Source organism: Artibeus jamaicensis, unplaced genomic scaffold, assembly GCF_021234435.1.
Source record: "Artibeus jamaicensis isolate MK-2021 breed Jamaican fruit bat unplaced genomic scaffold, CSHL_Jam_final contig_47, whole genome shotgun sequence".
In the NCBI taxonomy this organism is placed as follows: domain Eukaryota; kingdom Metazoa; phylum Chordata; class Mammalia; order Chiroptera; family Phyllostomidae; genus Artibeus; species Artibeus jamaicensis.
In genome coordinates, this window is record NW_026521848.1 from 1,477,590 (window position 1) to 1,495,052 (window position 17,463).

A 17,463-nucleotide genomic window follows, 5' to 3' on the forward strand; every position below is an offset into this window, starting at 1 on the left:
ACATGATCCCAGGTCTCCGTTGGGAGGTCCGGGGTGCCCAGCCAATCGGGGCGTGGTCTGGGGGTCTCTCGGGAAGCCGGCGGGGCTGGGGGTGGGGCTGGGGAGAGGTCGGGGGCGGGCCGGCGGCTCCGCAGTGGAGAGGGGTCTGCGGAGGCCCCGGGCCCTGTCGGAGCCCCCTCCCCCCTTGCGGCGTTGGTGGCGGCGGGGCTCGGGCGGCGGGCGGCGCGAAGGGCGGAGCTCCGCGGCCGCTCCGGAGGGAGGCGGCCCCGCGGCACCGCGCCCCCTCCCCCGGCCCTCCCCCCACCATGGCGCGGAGCGAGGTGGCGGCGGCGGGGCCCGGCCCGGGGCCCCCGCGGGCTGGGTGAGCACGGCCGCAGCGGCCCGGGAGGCGGCGGGAGGGGGCGCCGGTGTGAACGCGGGTGTGAGCGCGCGAGCCTGTGAGTGTGTGTCCGCGGCGCTGCGGCGGCCGGGCGTGCGCTCGCGCGGCCCTGTGTGTGCCCGGCGCCGGCGTGTGCGGCGCTGCTTGTGTGGCCATCCGGGTGTGTGCTGGCTGTCGAGCCGAGGTGCTGGGACCGGCCGCGCGTGTGTGTGCCCCCGAGTGGCTGCCCCTCCGGCTGTGTTCTGGGGGGCTGGTGCGTGCCCATCGGAGGGACTGTGTGCAGGTGTGTGTGCGTGGGTTGTGTGCCCAGGTGTGGGTCCCCTCACCCCCATCCAGTGTGTGCGCTCCACTAGCTGTGTTTGGTGTTTGTGTCCAGGTTGGATGAATGTCCATCTGAGGGTCTGTGTAGCCGGGTGTGCCCGCTCGGGTGTTCATTTTTGCGTGTGTGTCTGCGGGTTGTATGTCTCCGAGGGTGTGTGTCTGTGCATCCACGTAAGGTTCCGGGCCGGGGGGTGGGGGGCTGGGACTCAGAGCCTTGTAGGTCCAGGCCTCTGTGTGGGTTTGGGGGAAGGGAGTTTGCCGCTCCCTGGGTCCCTGTCAACTGGGCGTGGGGGGGTGGTTCTCAGCGGTCCTTGGGGGAGACGGCCATGTCTTCCCCTTCCCGGTGGCTGGGTGGGGGGGATGGGCGGTTGGTAGGTGGACAGATGGAGGGATGAGAGGCTGAGGGATGGACAGATGGGCCTGAGGGGAGGCACGCAGACCCGGCCCTTCCCCACCCACCCCACCCCAATCCCCACATCGGCCAGATCTCCGCAGATAGGGCCAGAGTTGCCTGCATCCAGATGGCCAGGCTGGGGGAACTTTGGGCCGCCGGTGAGAGGACTGCCTTGGACTGGTGCTCTAGGACTCAGCTTCCTCCACCCTCGGAGGCCCGACTTGCTGAACTCTGACCCCTGGCCCTATCTAGTGCTCTGGTGGTGAGGGTGGGTATGGTAGGAATGAAGGATGTTAGGATTTTTTTGGCCTCCGAAGTAGGTGGGGCAAGGGTGCCTTAGGGCTGGGAGAGATGTGTCCCATGTATGTGTGTGAGTGTGAATCTGTTGACATGTCAGTGCGGTTCAGTATTTTGTGTGCATTTGTAAGTGTGTAAATCCCGTACAGGGCTGTTGTGTGAGCATGTGTCTGTTATGAGTTAACATCTCGGAGTTTCTCTGCAAAGGTGAATCTTTTTGTGCTTGTGGTTCTGTGTATGTGTGTGAGGTGTGCAGCGGCTAGTGTGTGCATTTTGCACTTATTGGTGTAGGATTATATCAGCTTTGTGACTGTGCATCATGGGTATGTGTGAAGTTGTGTGAGTGTGTTTGGGCACTTAAGAGCATGTACCTGTGTATCTTTGATTGTGCAAGTGAATATCTGTTATATGTGTGTGCCCCTGTGTGTTGGTGAGTATGCAAGAGATACCTGTTGTAGGTGCATATAGCTGGTTGTCTGCAAGGACAGGTACATGAGTTTTTTGTTTGTGTGCATCTTTGTGTGTGAATGTGCAAGAAGTCAATGTTGTACACGTGTGGTTGTATGCAGGTGTGTCAGCCTTAAGGGTATGTGTCTGTCTATGTTGTGACTGCATTTATGCGTTGGTGTCTCAGGAGTAGGGTAATGTACATTCAAACATATATATGTGCAAGATTGTATGCACACACTTGCCTGTGTCCCTGGCCCAAGGCTGGCCTTATTTCTGGGCCCAGTGAGTTGGGGTCCCTGTGGCATGAACTGTGATATGCTGAGGTCCAGCCAGGGGTCCATGCACACAGATGTGCCACATCCCAGGCCAAGAGCCAGTGGAGTGCGGGGGGGGGGGGCACAGAGATCACACTGATGTGTCCATGGAATCCAGATGTAGAGACTTGGGTTGAGGGCCCCTGTGAGTTTTGGCACATCCACGTGTACTGGTGTGACAGCGATGCAATGGTGAGCATGGCAGCCTCTGAACCTTCCCCAGTACCACTTACGTCACGGAAGTTGGGGGACTGGGATATGAACTCTGGAAGGAGGAGGCCGGTAACCCTGAATCCCAGATCTGAAGGAGAAGAGTGGGGCCCAATTCTTGGGTCTTGAGAATGGACAGGACCGAGGCTTGGGCTCCTGAGTCTGAAGGATTCAAGAAGGGTGGGGTCTCAGACTCTGGGGCCTTGAGGGAGGAGGGTGCTGGTGTCACTGGCCTTTTGAAACCCCAGAGGACAAAGAGCTAAATCCTGGACTCCTGGATTTTGGAGAGTGAACAATCCTGAGGTCAAGACTCCTGGGTTTCCAGAGATGACTTTCTGAGTCCACCTGAGAGTACACACAGAGCCAGAAGCAGGAGTGGCGAGAGTGTGATCACACCAGGGACTTCCTTGGCGGAGATGGTCTCCAAGGCAGGTCTCCAGAGAGAGACCAGAAGGATGTTAACGGGGTCGTTTTGTTCCTTTGCAGGTACTGGCCCAGGCCCTGACTCCCTGAAGAGAGGTGAGTGGGGTGCCTCAGGCTGGGGAGAGAGATGCAAAGTGGTTGGTTTTGTTGTGAGCCCGCTGGAGGCCTGGAGCCCTGCCTCGTAAGTGCAGGGTATGGCAGTGTCTCGAGGGGCCAGGTGCACCCAGGGCTGGGGGTGGAGTGGTGACAAGGTCAGGATCATCATGTTTGGGTAAGGCCTCACGGTAGATAGATCCAGGGCATGGATGGCAGGTGGCCGGGGGAGGGGTCTCAGGCCTGGAGGCACCCCCCCTTAGGAGGGTTAAGGTGGTCAGGAGAGAGGGGTTTCCTCACAATATCAGTAAAGGGTGCAAGAGAGCTTCGTGACATGAAATGACCCGTGCATTTGGAGAACGGCATGAGTGTGGCATTTTGTGTGTGTATGTGCGTGTACATGGGACGGTCTCCTGGTAGTCTAGTCTGCTGGTGGCTGAGAGAGAGCAAGAGGGAAAAAGTTACTACTACTACTACTAATAATAATAGCAGCTGACACACGTACTGTTCACTCTGTCAGGAGCTGTTCTGATCACGTTACACTGCATTATCTCATTTAACCCTTACAACCACCGGATGAGGTAGGTGCTCTTTTTGTCCTCATGTTACAGAGGAACACACAGAGGCACAGGGAAGGGCAGTCACTTCACGAGAGTCATGCAGCAGGGAACTGGGGTGTGAACCTGGGCAGTCGGGTCCAGGCTCTATCCTGCAGTGCTGCACTGCCTCCCAATACACGTTAGCACTTTTATAGCTAGTACTGTTCCTTCAACTGGAGTCCTCCCACAGCTGTAGGGGGCAGAGCTGTGGACTTCTGTACCATAGATCGGGGTTCTGAGCCCTAGATACCCCCCAGCCAGGTAGGTGTAGTGCAGGGCCTTGGAACTCAGGAGTTCCTCCTTCCAGGCCAGGGTTTTCGGTCCAATGCAGTGTCCCAGAGGAAGTGCAAGACAGAGCAGCGGAGGCCTCAGAGATGGTGGGGCTCCCTGATCCTGCCTCTTTTCTCTCCAGCCCGGTCGCGGTCTCCTTCAGTCTCTGTCTGTCTCTGTAAGGCGCTTTCCCCCTCTTCCTGACTCTCTCGTCCACTCTTCATCTTTATGTCTCCGTCTCCGTTTTCTGTCTCCTCCACTCATTTTTTCTGTCTCTTGCTCTCTGTCTCTTCACCTTTCTTTCAGATCCTTTCTCCTTTTTCCTCTCTCTCAGTCTGCCTCTGTTTCTGCCAGTCCATCTCTCCCTCACTTTTGTCTCTCGCTGTCTCTTCACCTCTCTCCCTGACCCTCTTGGTCCCTCCCCTCCACAGGCTGAAGGATCAGGGCCACATCAGGTCACAGCCCTGAACTACAGGTTCCTGGGAGGCGGGCCAGCAGAGACCAAGGTGCAGGGTGGGGTGAAAACAGTTTCAGGGACGGCCCCCTCCTATCCTTTCCTCTTCACCCCCCACCCATCCCGTGTTGTGACGGGAGCTGACATGTCGTGGGCTGCAGCCGCCACGGGGGAATCCCTGCTGGAAGGTTTTGCCTGGAGCAGAGGCATAGCATTAGTGTGTGAGTGTGCGTGTGTGAGCATGTATGGGACCTTGCGTGTGCCCACCGATGTGAGCCCAGAAGTCTGCCCGCTGCTTGGGAGCCCAGAGAACTCTGGATGGAACCAGGCTCCGAGGACGACTTCCAGAGACTGAGCAGGTAGACCGATGTGGTTTTCTGAGTCTCTCCCACCTCCAGACACCCTTTGCCTCTGATAGGGGTGTCATCCTTAACACTTGTCGAATACTTACTGGGTGCCAGGCCCCGCGCTTAGGAGTCCCCATAAATGAGTTCACTGAACTCTTGCAACATCCCAGTGAAGATGGTACAATTATCCCATTTTACAAAACAGGAAAGTATGACCTAACGAGGGGAAGTCATTGGTTTGGGGTCACAGAGCTAGCAAGTGGGAGAAGCAGGCCTTGAGCCTGAGTCCGTCTAATTTCAAAGCCCTTGCTTTTAATGACAGCACATACTTCTATGCCTGGCATGTCATGGGTGCTTGATGATCGTAATAATAATTACTAACGTATCGAACGCATTTTTTTGTGCTAGGCACCGTTCCTCAGTAGTACACCATGGGTGTTAATTCATTTAACCCTCACAAAGGTAAGGCTTGTTTTTTTATCTCTGTTTTGTAGATGAAGAAACCGAGATTCAGAGAGATTCAGACACTCGCCCGAGGTCACACAGCTAGTAAGTGTCAGAGCTGGAATGTGAATCCAGGGATACATACGGCTTTGAAATCCTAGTTAGCAGTGATTTTCCAAAATGTTTAGTGAGTCCCAGAAGGCCCTGGCGGGGCTGCAAGTCCCACCTCCGGCCGGGGATTATGAGAGGTCTCGGAGCCCCTAGGGCAGGGGTGTCCAACTCATGTTCACCAGGGGCCACGTCAGCCTCGAGGTTGCCTTCAAGGGGCCGAAATAATTTTAGGACTGTGTAAATAAATGTAAGTACTCCTTAACTGTTAAGGAGTTGAAATTACGTTCAGCCCTTTGAAGGCAACCCTGAGGCTGATGGGAAAGAGGCCGGCATCCCTGCCCCAGAGGAGGGGCAGAGGTGGGGACAGGACCCTCAGGGGTGGGGCAGCGGTAACCCACCAAGCAGCATTAAAATGCGGTTCTCTGTGAACAAGTGCGTGCCCCCCCACCCCCACCCTGCCAATGGTCAGTGCTGCCTGCCACTGCCCTCTAGCCCCCGGTTGTCAGGAAGGAGGGGCCCGGGTCAGACTCCCAGCAGAACCTCCCAGGGTGGGCGGCCTGGCAAGCAAGCTGGAGGCCCGGGTCACCCGTTCCCCTCTCCTTCAGGCCGCACCGTCTGCTCCTCCCGCCTTCCCACTGCACCATGGCTCCAGGCCCCTTCTCAGCGCTGCTCTCGCCACCACCTGCTGCCCTGTCCTTTCTGCTGCTACTCTGGGTGGGGGCGTCTCGCGGCCAGCCCTGCCCTGGCCGCTGCATCTGCCAGAACGTGGCGCCCACGCTGACCATGCTCTGCGCCAAGACCGGCTTGCTCTTTGTGCCGCCAGCCATCGACCGGCGAGTGGTGGAGCTGCGGCTCACCGACAACTTCATCGCAGCGGTCCGCCGCCGGGACTTCGCCAACATGACCAGCCTGGTGCACCTCACCCTCTCCCGTAACACCATCGGCCAGGTGGCAGCCGGGGCCTTTGCTGACCTCCGTGCTCTCCGGGCCCTGCACCTGGACAGTAACCGACTGGCCGAGGTACGCGGTGACCAGCTCCGCGGCTTGGGCAACCTCCGCCACCTGATCCTTGGCAACAACCAGATCCGCCGGGTGGAGTCGGAGGCCTTCGACGCCTTCTTGTCCACCGTGGAGGACCTGGATTTGTCCTACAACAACCTCGAGGCCCTGCCCTGGGAGGCCGTAGGCCAGATGGTGAACCTCAACACCCTCACTCTGGACCACAATCTCATCGACCACATCGCGGAAGGTACCTTTGTTCAGCTTCACAAACTGGTTCGCCTGGACATGACCTCCAACCGCCTCCATAAACTGCCCCCCGATGGGCTCTTCCTGAGGTCCCAAGGCCCCGGGCCCAAGCCGCCCACGCCACTCACGGTCAGTTTCGGTGGCAACCCCCTGCATTGCAACTGCGAGCTGCTCTGGCTCCGGCGGCTGACCAGAGAGGACGACCTGGAGACGTGTGCCACCCCTGAGCACCTCACTGACCGCTACTTCTGGTCCATCCCCGAAGAGGAGTTCCTGTGCGAACCCCCGCTGATCACGCGGCAGGCGGGGGGCCGGGCTCTGGTGGTGGAGGGCCAGGCGGTCAGCCTGCGGTGCCGAGCCGTGGGTGACCCAGAGCCGGTGGTGCACTGGGTGGCACCTGACGGGCGGTTGCTGGGGAACTCCAGCCGGACCCGGGTCCGAGGGGATGGGACGTTGGATGTAACCATCACCACCTTGCGGGACAGCGGCACCTTCACTTGCATTGCCTCCAATGCCGCTGGGGAAGCCACGGCGCCCGTGGAGGTGTGCGTGGTGCCTCTGCCTCTGATGGCGCCCCCGCCGGCTGCCCCGCCACCTCTCACCGAGCCCGGCTCCTCTGACATTGCTACGCCCGGCCGACCTGGTGCCAACGAATCGGCTGCTGAGCGCCGGCTGGTGGCAGCGGAGCTCACGTCCAACTCCGTGCTCATCCGCTGGCCAGCGCAGAGACCGGTGCCGGGCATCCGCATGTACCAAGTCCAGTATAACAGCTCGGTGGACGACTCCCTCGTCTACAGGTAGGTGTTGCAGTCCCAGGGCCGCGTCCTTTCCCGAGGACCCTCCCTCCCTTCTGGCCACTTCCTCAGCCTTCTCATTCAGCCGTAGTTATAGGTGGCCATGGAGAGTTACCCTGTCTCCCTCTCTCTATTCCTGTCTCACTGCCTCTTTCTGCTTTTCATGCGTGTTGCAAATCTTTGTTAGGCACCCACATGAGCCAGACTGGGCACTGGGGTTGAACAGGGAACATGCCCGGCACCATCCCTATGCCCTTCGGACTCATGGGCCACATCCTTGCTCACCAAGGGTGTTTGATTGTGGACCTTGCCAGTTAAACATTTTGGAGCATGAAATACACACACCCCAGTGTTTAACAGTTACATTTATATTCATAAATTATATGCCAGTGCTACTGTATTAGCACATTGAGTACATTATACAACAGAAAACCAAAGTATATAAATATGTTATTTTCACTGTCCCTTGGGTTAGAAGCCATTGTCCGGGTGCGGACAGACTTGTGTGGTGTGGACAGACTTAAAAAGTTACTTTGTCCCATCATCTCTCTTGTTCTTGTACTTTCACATCTGTCTCTGTCTGTCCCCTCTCTCCCTCCTGCCCTCGTTAGTCCCTGAGCCCCTGCTCTGTGCTGGGCCCTGAGCGGGGTGCTTGGGGCACAGGGAGACTGAAAGTCCGGTCCCTGCCCTCAGGAAGCTCACGGCCCAGAGGAAGGAGGCAGCCAGCACACGCTGACTTATTGCTTTGGCCTTGCAGTGGCTCTCGTCTGGATAGCTTTTTAAGATTTTATTTATTTATTTATTTATTTATTTATCTTTAGAGGGGAAGGGAAGGAGAGAGGGAGAGAAACATCAATGTATGGTTGCCTTTGTGCTTCCCCTGCTGGGAACTGGCCTGCAGGGAACCGGCCTGCAACCCCGGCATGTGCCCTGACTGGGAATCGAACCGCGATTGTCTGGTTCACAGGCCCGTGCTCAATCCACTGAGCTACACCAGCCAGGGCTGGGTAGCTTTTTAAGTATGTCTCACAGCCATGGGCCTGGGACACAGTGGGCATTTGATAAGTGGTTCTTGGCTTCGAGAATGGCTCTCCTTTTCCCTAGCTGTCTCCCTCACGCACACAGCAGAACACCTGCTGAATGCTTAATCCTGTATTTGACTTCCCTTGGGAATGCCCTGGCTCTTGGGGGTGCTTGGACCTGCACCAAAAAGCCTGCCTCTTGGCCTCCATCTTCACCTTTCCCGGGGTTTTCTCGGCCACGGCCCTGATACACAGTAGGCGCTTTCCCATTGTTGGCTGAATGAGGAAATGCCTCTCTTTTTTCTTGTCTCTGTCACCCTCATTTTCTTCCCTTTTAGAATCTGGTTACTAGACACCGAACACATGTCTAGTGAGTGCCAGATTCCATACTGGACCTGGGGCCACCGAGATAGATCAGACACTGGCCCAGTTTTACAAACATTAGGGCAAACAAATGAACAAAACAAAAACCTTGGTAAGGCATCACCCAGGATGCCAGCTCATTTGATCTCTTCAGCTCTGCTGTGCAGTGACGATGGTCCCATTTCATGGATGGGGACACTGAAGCACAGTGGGGGAAGTCCCTTGCCCAAGGTTACGCAGAAAGTTGGCACAGCCGGGATTCCAGCTCTGACCCTTCTAACTCCTAACCCTGCCCTTTTAACGTGAACACACATTTATTGAGCACCTGCCATTTGCCAAGCAGGGATTAGTGGAGACGGTTAACACATTTCTGTAAATAACTCTTGGTTTGTGACTCTCTGCCTCTCTGTTTCTTTCTTTTTCTCTTGCACCTATGGCCACTACATGGTGGGCTGCAGGGAGGTTTGCAGGCCCCCAGACCCTGCATATTTTCAGATGTTGATGGCCCTCTGTTCCTAGCCAGGCCCACAGACCTGGGGACTCTTCCCTTCCCCTGAGGGCCACAGTTCCAGTCCTCTGTCTCCCATTGCAGATGCCTGTGCTATGGTGCTACAGGGGTTAATTTCCTCACTGCTGCCATGGGCGGAGGTGACATCCAATCAGAAGCCTGCTCTGCTGCTTGCTTGGGTCTTGCAGCCAATCAGAGACACATGGGCTTAAGCTTTCTTAAGGAGCCAGCCTCTGTCCTTGAAAAGGGGGGAGCCCCTAGCAACTGTTTTTTTAGGGAAAGGAACAAGAGGAATCCAAGTCTCTCTGGGAGGGGAAATGGAAGGAAAAGGAAGACATAGGCTAGGGACCAAGGTTGGGAGGGAAGGGCTGGCGGGGGGGGGGGGCTGGTCTGTTAAATGGAAGGCAAAGGGAGAGCTGGAGAAGTGGATGGGCCTTTTTGAGGGGGTAAGACCCTCACTTGAAGTCTTTCGCTTGGAGGGTGGCTCTTGGTGGTGGGGAACCTCCAGGAGGTGGGACAGCTGAAGTGGGTTTCAGGACCACAAGGTGGCCTGGAGGGAAGGTCAAACTTTTGAGAGGCAAGAGGCCGATGGAGATGGGGGTACGGCCTCTCAGAGGAGGCAGAGCTCCTGCATCACGGTCCCATGCAGATGAAGAGGTGGGCCTTGCCTCTGGTGCCCCACCAAGGCCTTTGGAGGAGAGGAGAGCTTGTGAGGTCGAGTGCTGGGGGTGCAGCTCCGTGTGGGTGTGGCAGTCCCGGGTTAGCCAAGGCTGGGCATGGCCAACAGAGTGGAAGGTTGTACCCGAAGGGGTAAGGCCTGGTGGGACCGGTCTTATAGACAGGGAGGGGTGCAACTGGCCATAGAGTGTGAGCCACAGCAAAGGTTACTGGCCAACACAGGGTGGGAGGCACACTAATCATGATGAAATTATAAAGTGCCAGGCTTTGGGTACGTTAACTCATTCATACATCACATCATCTCTGTGATGTGCTAATTCTTACTATCCCATTTGGGGGCAGTGAAGCACAGAGCGTTTAAGAGACTTGTCTAAAGTCACAGCTAGCAAGGGGCTGAGGAGAGACTCAAACCCAGGCAGTCTGGCTCCCAGACTTGTCAGCTTAACCATTTCTTTGCATTGCTCCTAATTTGAGGGCAGGGGCCCAGAGCAACAAAAGGGTATGCTTGCTTGGCTACATTTGACCCAGTTATAGATGAGACCTACCTGGGGGTGTGATCTGGTGACTTGTGTCAGCACAGGGTGGGATGCACACACAGTCTGAGGACATGCAGAGAGGCCCAGCGGGGGAACCACGCCCAGTGTGCCACTGCGAATGTGGTACAGGAACACGTAGTTGAGGGGCTTGGGAACCATCTGAGAAGACAGATGCCGCGAGGAGATGTGTTTACCAAAGGTGGGACATGCAGATAAAGGGAGCGGCCTGGACCATGGTTTCTCTGAAAGGGCAGGAATTTGTAGAAAAGAGGAACTAGAGGCCCTGGCTGGGTAGCTCAGTTGGAGTACCATCCAGACAAGCCAGGTTTGCAGGTTTGATCCCCAGTCAGGGCTCATACAAGAATCAACCAAAGGATGCATAAATAAGTGGAACAACCAAAATTGGTTTTCTTTCTCTCTCTCTCTCTCAAACCAATACATACAAATTTAAAAAAAAAAGAAAAGGAACTAGGAAAGCATCTGTTGCCCCACTAGAGCCATGCTGGTCGTGGGAGTGGCCTATAGTAACAGGGCCTCTTAAAGGGTGGAAATGTATAGATAAGAGAGCTTGGATGGTAGTTGTTGTCCTTAATATGGTGAGACACTGCAAAAGGATCATGTCCCTTGAGGGTAAGACATAAAAGCTGTAGCACTCCTCTCCTGCTGGGCCCAGGATATGTAGATGAGGGAATGTGAATGACATATTGTCCTATGGAGGGAGATAAGACAGCAGGTGTGGAGGGGGGAGTGGTCTGACGGGAGGACACACACCTGAAAGGTGTGGCCTGTAGCAACGATCCTAAGAGGTTGGAAATTTCTTGCTTGAATGGCTGCTGTTGTCCCAGTAGAGAATGTGAAACAGGTAGGGACACGTGGTGTGGCGTCCACGGGTCACCACAGGTGGAGCATGCAGGTGAAATGGCTTCGTTCATTGTGGAGCTAACCCCTCACTGATCCCTCCACTTCCCGCAGGATGATCCCCTCCACCAGCCAGACCTTCCTGGTGAATGACCTGGCAGCGGGCCGAGCCTACGACCTGTGTGTGCTGGCAGTCTATGACGACGGGGCCACGGCGCTGCCAGCCACGCGAGTGGTGGGCTGTGTGCAGTTTACCACGGCTGGGGATCCGGCGCCCTGCCGCCCACTAAGGGCCCACTTCTTGGGTGGCACCATGATCATTGCCATCGGGGGCGTCATCGTCGCCTCAGTCCTCGTTTTCATCGTTCTGCTCATGATCCGCTACAAGGTCTATGGCGATGGAGACGGCCGCCGCGTCAAGGGCCTCAGGTCGCCCCCGCGGGTCAGCCACGTGTGCTCACAGACCAACGGGGCAGGTGTGCCGCAGGCCCTGCCCCCGCCGTCGCAAGACCGCTACGAGGCGCTGCGGGAGGTGGCTACGCCGGCTGCGGCCGAAGCGAAGGCCACGACGATGATCGAGATGACCTCCGCAGAGCCGGAGGCGGCCCTTGGACGCTCCCTGGGCGGCTCCGCCACCTCGCTGTGTCTGCTGCCTTCGGAGGAAATCTCCGGGGAGGAGTCTCGGGCCGCAGTGGGTCCTCGGAGGAGCCGTTCTGGGGCCCTTGGGCCGCCAGCTTCGGCGCCTCCCACTCTAGCTCTGGTTCCTGGGGGAGCCCCGGCCCGGCCCAGGCCTCAGCAGCGCTATTCGTTCGACGGAGACTATGGGGCGCTGTTCCAGAGCCACAGTTACCCGCGCCGCGCCCGGCGGACAAAGCGCCACCGGTCCACACCGCACCTGGACGTGGCTGGAGGGGGCGCGGCCGGGGAGGACGGAGACCTGGGGCTGGGTGTCGCCAGGGCACGCCTGGCCTTTACCAGCACGGAGTGGATGCTGGAGAGTACCGTGTGAGCGGCGGGCGGGCGCCGGGACGCCTGGGCGCGGTGGACAAACGCCCAGCTGTCTGGACGCAGGGGCAGGACTTGGGGAGAAAGCACAGCGTCAAGACCTCTGACTGGATGGGAGGCAGGCCCTTCTCCTCCCCGGAGGGGGCGCTGCTGCCTCGGTCTGAGGCTCGAGGCCACGCCCCCTGGTCCTGGGCAGTTAGGGGGCGGGCCACCAGGGTCTCCTCCCCCAAAGACTCTTTGCCCACTCCTGCCCTTCCCCCGCGCACTCGCGGACCTCGCTGGAGCCGGTGCCTTACACAGCGAAGCGCGGGGAGGGGCAGGGTCCCACCAACACTGCAGCACTGAGACACGAGCCCTCTCCCCCCGCCCGGGACCCGGGGCGGGGGCGAGGGGCCCATTTCTTGTATCTGGCTGGACTAGATCCTATTCTGTCCCGCGGCGGCCTCCAAAGCCCCCACCTCCACCCCGTTCACCTCCCTGGTTCTGTCGGGTCTGGCTTGGGGTCCCCTTTTCTCTGTTCCCCGTTTGTCACTGTTCCGCCCTCTGTCTTCTCTGTTCCTTCCTATTTGTCTCTCTTTTCTCTGCTCCATCATCTCTTCTCCTTATGCCCTCTCATATTTTGTCCTGTCTCCAGGTCTCTCCCGATTACCTAACCCCACTACACATTCTCCCGGGCAGGTCCCACTGGATGGACCAGACTCTCCCCATTCCTTTCTCCTCCCCCAAATAAATCCCCACATGAACAAAGTCCAAAACAAAGTCCTCCTCCATACCGGAGCCAGGACCTTCCGCCGCAGCAGAATTAAACTTTTTTCTGTGTCCGAGGCCGCTCTGCTGATGTCTGTGTGTGTCCTTGTGTCTGGGGGGCCGTGGGGTGTGTGTATGACCTGGATTATACCAGAACGACTGAGACTGAAGGAAGGATGGCTAACTGGGACCAGGGAGACTTGGAGACAATTTCCTATCCTCTGAGAGACCTAGAGGTGGGAAATAATAAAATGATAATAGTTAACATTTAGTGAGTGCTTACTATGTGACAAAAACTTAAATCATTTAATTTCACAACAACCCTAGAACATTTACAGTCATCCCACTTCACAGATGAGAAAATTGACACCCAGAAGCGTTAAGTAGCATGCCCAAGGTCACAGAACCCGAAGGTGGCAAAACTGGGTTTGAAAAGGCAGGCAGCCTGACTTCTGAGTCTGTCCTCTTAACCACAGAATGCCACTGCTGAGCAGTTAGTGAATGCTCATTCCGCACTCCGGCTCTGTGCTAAGCCCAGCTCATCTCTCTGGGGTTGGGCAACTGTCCAAGGTGGATATCTCTGGTTCCATTTTACAGACAGAAATCTGAACCAGGGAGAAGTGACTGAAGTCACTTGCCTGAAGATCCCCAAGAAAGTGTGGAGCTGGCAGTTTGGTCTCAGTGTCTGCCTGTTCCTTACCACCACACTATGTTGCTTGTGGGGCTGGGGAAGGGCCCCTGAGGAAGACCTCAGGCTGAGCTCAAGTGTCCAGAGCCAGCCTGGGGAGGGAGGGGATGAGGGGCAGGCTCATTGGTTGTTCTGTCTGGAATAGGAGGGATCATACGTGGGGGAGGGATTTGCTGGGGGCACAGAGGATGGTGTGGGGAGGGGAGTTTCAGGTAAGGTAGTGGCTGGAGAAGGAAAATTGATTGAGGGGCTCCTGAACTCTGGTTGGGGGGCCCTGCAGTGAAAACTTCCTGATCCTGGAGTAGAAGGAAGAGGCTTCATGCCAGCCTGAGGCCCCCTGAGGCCTGGGGAGGAGGAGAGAAAGACAGAAATAGAAACAGAGCAGGAGGGAGGGGAATGATCTGGGCAAACGGGGTGGGAGGCAGCAAGGACAGAGGCGCCAGAGAATCACAGGCCAGGAGGCTCCCTCACCCAGTGACCCAGCCACACTTATCTACCTCAGTCATCAGGACTCCTGGGCCCTGAGGGCTTCCCACACGCCAGGCGCTGAGCTCACAGACCCTCCCTGATGGGTGGAAAGACAGCGTGCCACCCAGCACTGGGCACATAACGCTCACGAAATGAAGCCACTCAGATAGTGAGCATGATCGCCTTTGTACTCTGCAGCTGAGACGTAGTGTGTGCACCCACCTTCTCCAGGTGAGGAAACAGTCCAGAGGTTAGGGAACATGCCCACGATCATACAGCCAGTGGAGGGCGGAGCCGTGACCAGAAAGTTTACTGCCTCCAAATTCTGCACACCTGATCGTCTGACTAGGTTGTCTCTGAGTCACCTGATAAAGCTTTATTGAGCACGTACTGTGTACCTAGTCCTGCACAGGGGATACAGCACTGGACAAAATAGACAGAACAGGCAACCCCTGCCTCTTGAGGGAAGACAGGAAACAAGCAGTAAGTATGTCGTGAGTGTCTGGTGGTAAATCAGCGCCATGAAATGAATGGAGGAGTGAAATCAGGTTGATGGGACAGAACGACTGAGAGGCCTGCTGTAGATTAGTGGGGGTGGGTGAAAACAGGTGATGTTGGAGCTGAAGAAATCCACTGTGGGGAGAGCCAGGGAGCGGCATCCCTGGCGATGGAAATAGCATGTGCGAAGGCTGTGAGACGGGACTGTGCTTGGTGTGTCGGAGGCGGTGAGTCTGGACTGGAGTAGGGGGTGGTGGGGGGAGAGCAGGTGGGAGAGGCGAGCGGGCAGCAGATTGTGCAGAACCTCGTGGACTGTGATGAAGAGTCGAGATTTTAGGGAGAAGTGGACACCGCAGGGAGAAAGAGAAAGAAAAGAAAAGAAGAGTGAAGATTCTTTTCTGAGAGTTATGGGAAGACAATGAGGGGTTGTCAGCCATGAGCACATATGGTCTGATTTGGTGGAAACCCCAGCTTTGGAGTGGGCTGCGCCTGCCTTCACAACAAAGTCAGGAACTGCCATCCCAGAACATGACTCCCATCCATGGACATATTTGGGGCCCACGCGGTCCCTGGTTTAGCCCTTTGGGGACCCAGTCCCAGACCTCCTGGACAGACAGATGACAAATTGGCTGTGATGGGGGAAGAAAAGGAGACTGTGGGAGCTCAGAGGAACTGCCCGACCCCACCTGCAGGTTCAGGGACATGTGTTAGTCAGAGCCTTTTTGTAGCAAGTGACAGAACATAGCTTAACAGAAGAGGCATAAAAAGCAGGCGTTTGTTGGCTCATGTATGTAGAAAGGTGACGATTTAGGGTAAAACTCCAAGGCACTTGGCCTTAGAGACTGGACCTCAGACTCAACCCCACCAAGGCACTCTCCTACTCATTTCACCATCTCGGCGCATGTTATCTGTCCAACTGCATGTGCTGGGAAAATGGACATTTATTTGCAGGCACAGACCCAATCCTTCCAGCACCATAGCCCAGTGAGAAAGTGGCAAAACTCCCGTCTAAAAAAAAAAAAAAATCCCAGGGAAGGGCTTGGATTGGCCCAATCAGTGTCACAGGCCAGCCACCCTTGCACTGGTTGCAGCATCCAAGGGAATGGAATGCTTTGATTGGCCAGGTAGGGGTTGGTTGAGCCCTCAGTATTCAGGTGTCTGGGTTGGGGGTCTGGGGAAGGAGGGTGGCTAAAATAAAAATTGGTGAACTATATGAAATTGCCAGTTGTGTAGGTCAGAAATGGCAAATTATTGGCAATTTCAATTTGGTTGATCCCAAAACTCTCCAGCAAAGTCAAATGGGAAAGTTGTTGGGCTTGTAAAAGTCATAGAAATCCCAGTGGACCACTCAGAAGGGTGTTTGGAAGAGGAGGTGATATCAGCTGAGACTTAGGGGATGAGTGGAAAGGAGCCAGGTAAAGACGTGGCGGAGGTGGAGAGTGGCAGGGCATGTTCCAAGCAGGGAAAACAGCTCCTGCCAGGTCACGAGGGAGGAGCTGGGAAGGCTTGCCACTGTGATCTTCCATGGACTGCTCTGACTGAGCAAGCCTGAGTCTCTGTCCAACCAAATGAAGGATCGGGAGAGGGGCTTTAGCAGAAGAAACGGAGGCGGAGCAGGAAAACCCAAAATATATACAGCTCAGAATTTCTTTGCTAGACCTTTGCTTCTCCATGTAAAGATTTGCAATGTCATTTCCATTGCGGCACTCATATCGAAGGGGGTCATTGGCCCAAAGTCAGACATGTCATATGAGTAAAAAATTTTTGTGAATGTTTTTATTTATTTATTCATTTATTTTTAGAGAAAGGGGAAGGGAGGGAGAAAGAGAGGCAAAGAAACATCAATGTGTGATCCTTTCTCCTGTGTACCCCCCCCCACCCCAGGGACTTGGTGAGCAACTCAGGTATGCGCCCTTGACTGGGAATCAAACCTGCGACCCTTTGGTTCACAGGTCAGCACTGAATCCACTGAGCCCACCAGACAGGGTAGATCAAAAAAAATTTTTGTCATTTATTAACTGACTACTTTTTCTGGATTTGGTGCTGGGCATGCAAAGACCTATTTGTGAGGATTCACTTGTCTGTGAACAAAAAACCCAATTAACACGACAGAAAACATTTGGTTATCTTATTTAATAAGAATTCTGGAATTAAAGCGTTTGGAGGTTTGGTGTAATGGCTTATTGACGTCACCAAGGACCCATTTTCTACCCTTCAGTTTTACCTTCGTGAGGAGGATGGAGTCAGATGGTAGGCCTGTTGTCTCATGGTCACAAAATGGCCACCACAGCCCCAGGCTTCACATCCTCATACCAAAGAACTAAGCAGGAAGGAAGGGAAAAATGGAAGTTTCCTTTGTGTCTAGGAAGAAATAAAGTCTAAAATAGTAAGAGTAACAGCAATAAACACATATATGAGGCTTAACCTGTTTCAAAAATTGTTTTATTCTTTACGTACATTAACTCAGTTTTGAAGCTGCTTAATCCTAAAACCACTCCAAACTGCAAGACAGTTTGGGGACATAGGTATCAAGTTAGGTGGAAAATTCCATGCCCTGGGCTGGGCACCTAGCTGCTCACAACCAAACTGGGGTTCTGACACCTACAATCCATATACTGCAGTGGGGGTGGCTGTGGGATTGTATGTCATTTCCAGTGTATGGCTGTACTCCAGCCTTTATTCCCTAATTGAGAAAACATGAGAATGCAAAGGAGTGACAGTCATAGAATTATGGGAATGATTCTGAAGCCCTTGTAACGTTCAACCATTCAGAAACCTCAGTGGGTTACTCTTGATAATAAATTTCTTGTGACACACCTCATGAGGGATTATGATGGGCTGGTGGCTGTCACAGTTTAGCAATTATCTATTGCCTCATAAAAATCCAAACTTAGTAGCATAAAACGAAAACTACTTTCCTGTGCTCCCAGATTCTGTGGGTCAG

The 17,463-nt window shown here is 55.3% G+C and overlaps 1 protein-coding gene across 12 annotated transcripts; it reads left to right on the forward strand.

The window, feature by feature from the left end:
* Positions 1 to 276: 276 nt before the first annotated feature.
* On the forward strand, positions 277 to 13,130 carry LRFN1 (leucine rich repeat and fibronectin type III domain containing 1). Of its 12 annotated transcripts, XM_037133133.2 has the most exons (7): positions 278 to 361; positions 2,852 to 2,884; positions 3,402 to 3,462; positions 3,788 to 4,563; positions 5,046 to 5,100; positions 5,712 to 7,151; positions 11,228 to 13,130. In XM_037133133.2, the coding sequence occupies exons 6-7, from the start codon at positions 5,749 to 5,751 to the stop codon at positions 12,120 to 12,122; spliced, it is 2,298 nt and encodes a 765-aa protein (XP_036989028.2). In that variant the 5' UTR covers positions 278 to 361; positions 2,852 to 2,884; positions 3,402 to 3,462; positions 3,788 to 4,563; positions 5,046 to 5,100; positions 5,712 to 5,748; the 3' UTR covers positions 12,123 to 13,130. The 12 variants fall into 12 exon arrangements, with proteins under 12 accessions (XP_036989050.2, XP_036989028.2, XP_036989012.2 ...); XM_037133117.2 differs by having other exon boundaries at positions 3,402 to 4,563; XM_037133161.2 differs by having other exon boundaries at positions 3,402 to 4,563; positions 5,930 to 7,151.
* Positions 13,131 to 17,463: the final 4,333 nt, after the last annotated feature.

Excerpts from the sequence above, each read along its gene's own strand:
- LRFN1 (XM_037133117.2), top strand. The coding sequence starts at position 5,749 with ATGGCTCCAGGCCCCTTCTCAGCGCTGCTCTCGCCACCACCTGCTGCC. Across the intron at positions 7,152-11,227 it reads GACGACTCCCTCGTCTACAG|GATGATCCCCTCCACCAGCC; the intron begins GTAGGTGTTGCA and ends CACTTCCCGCAG.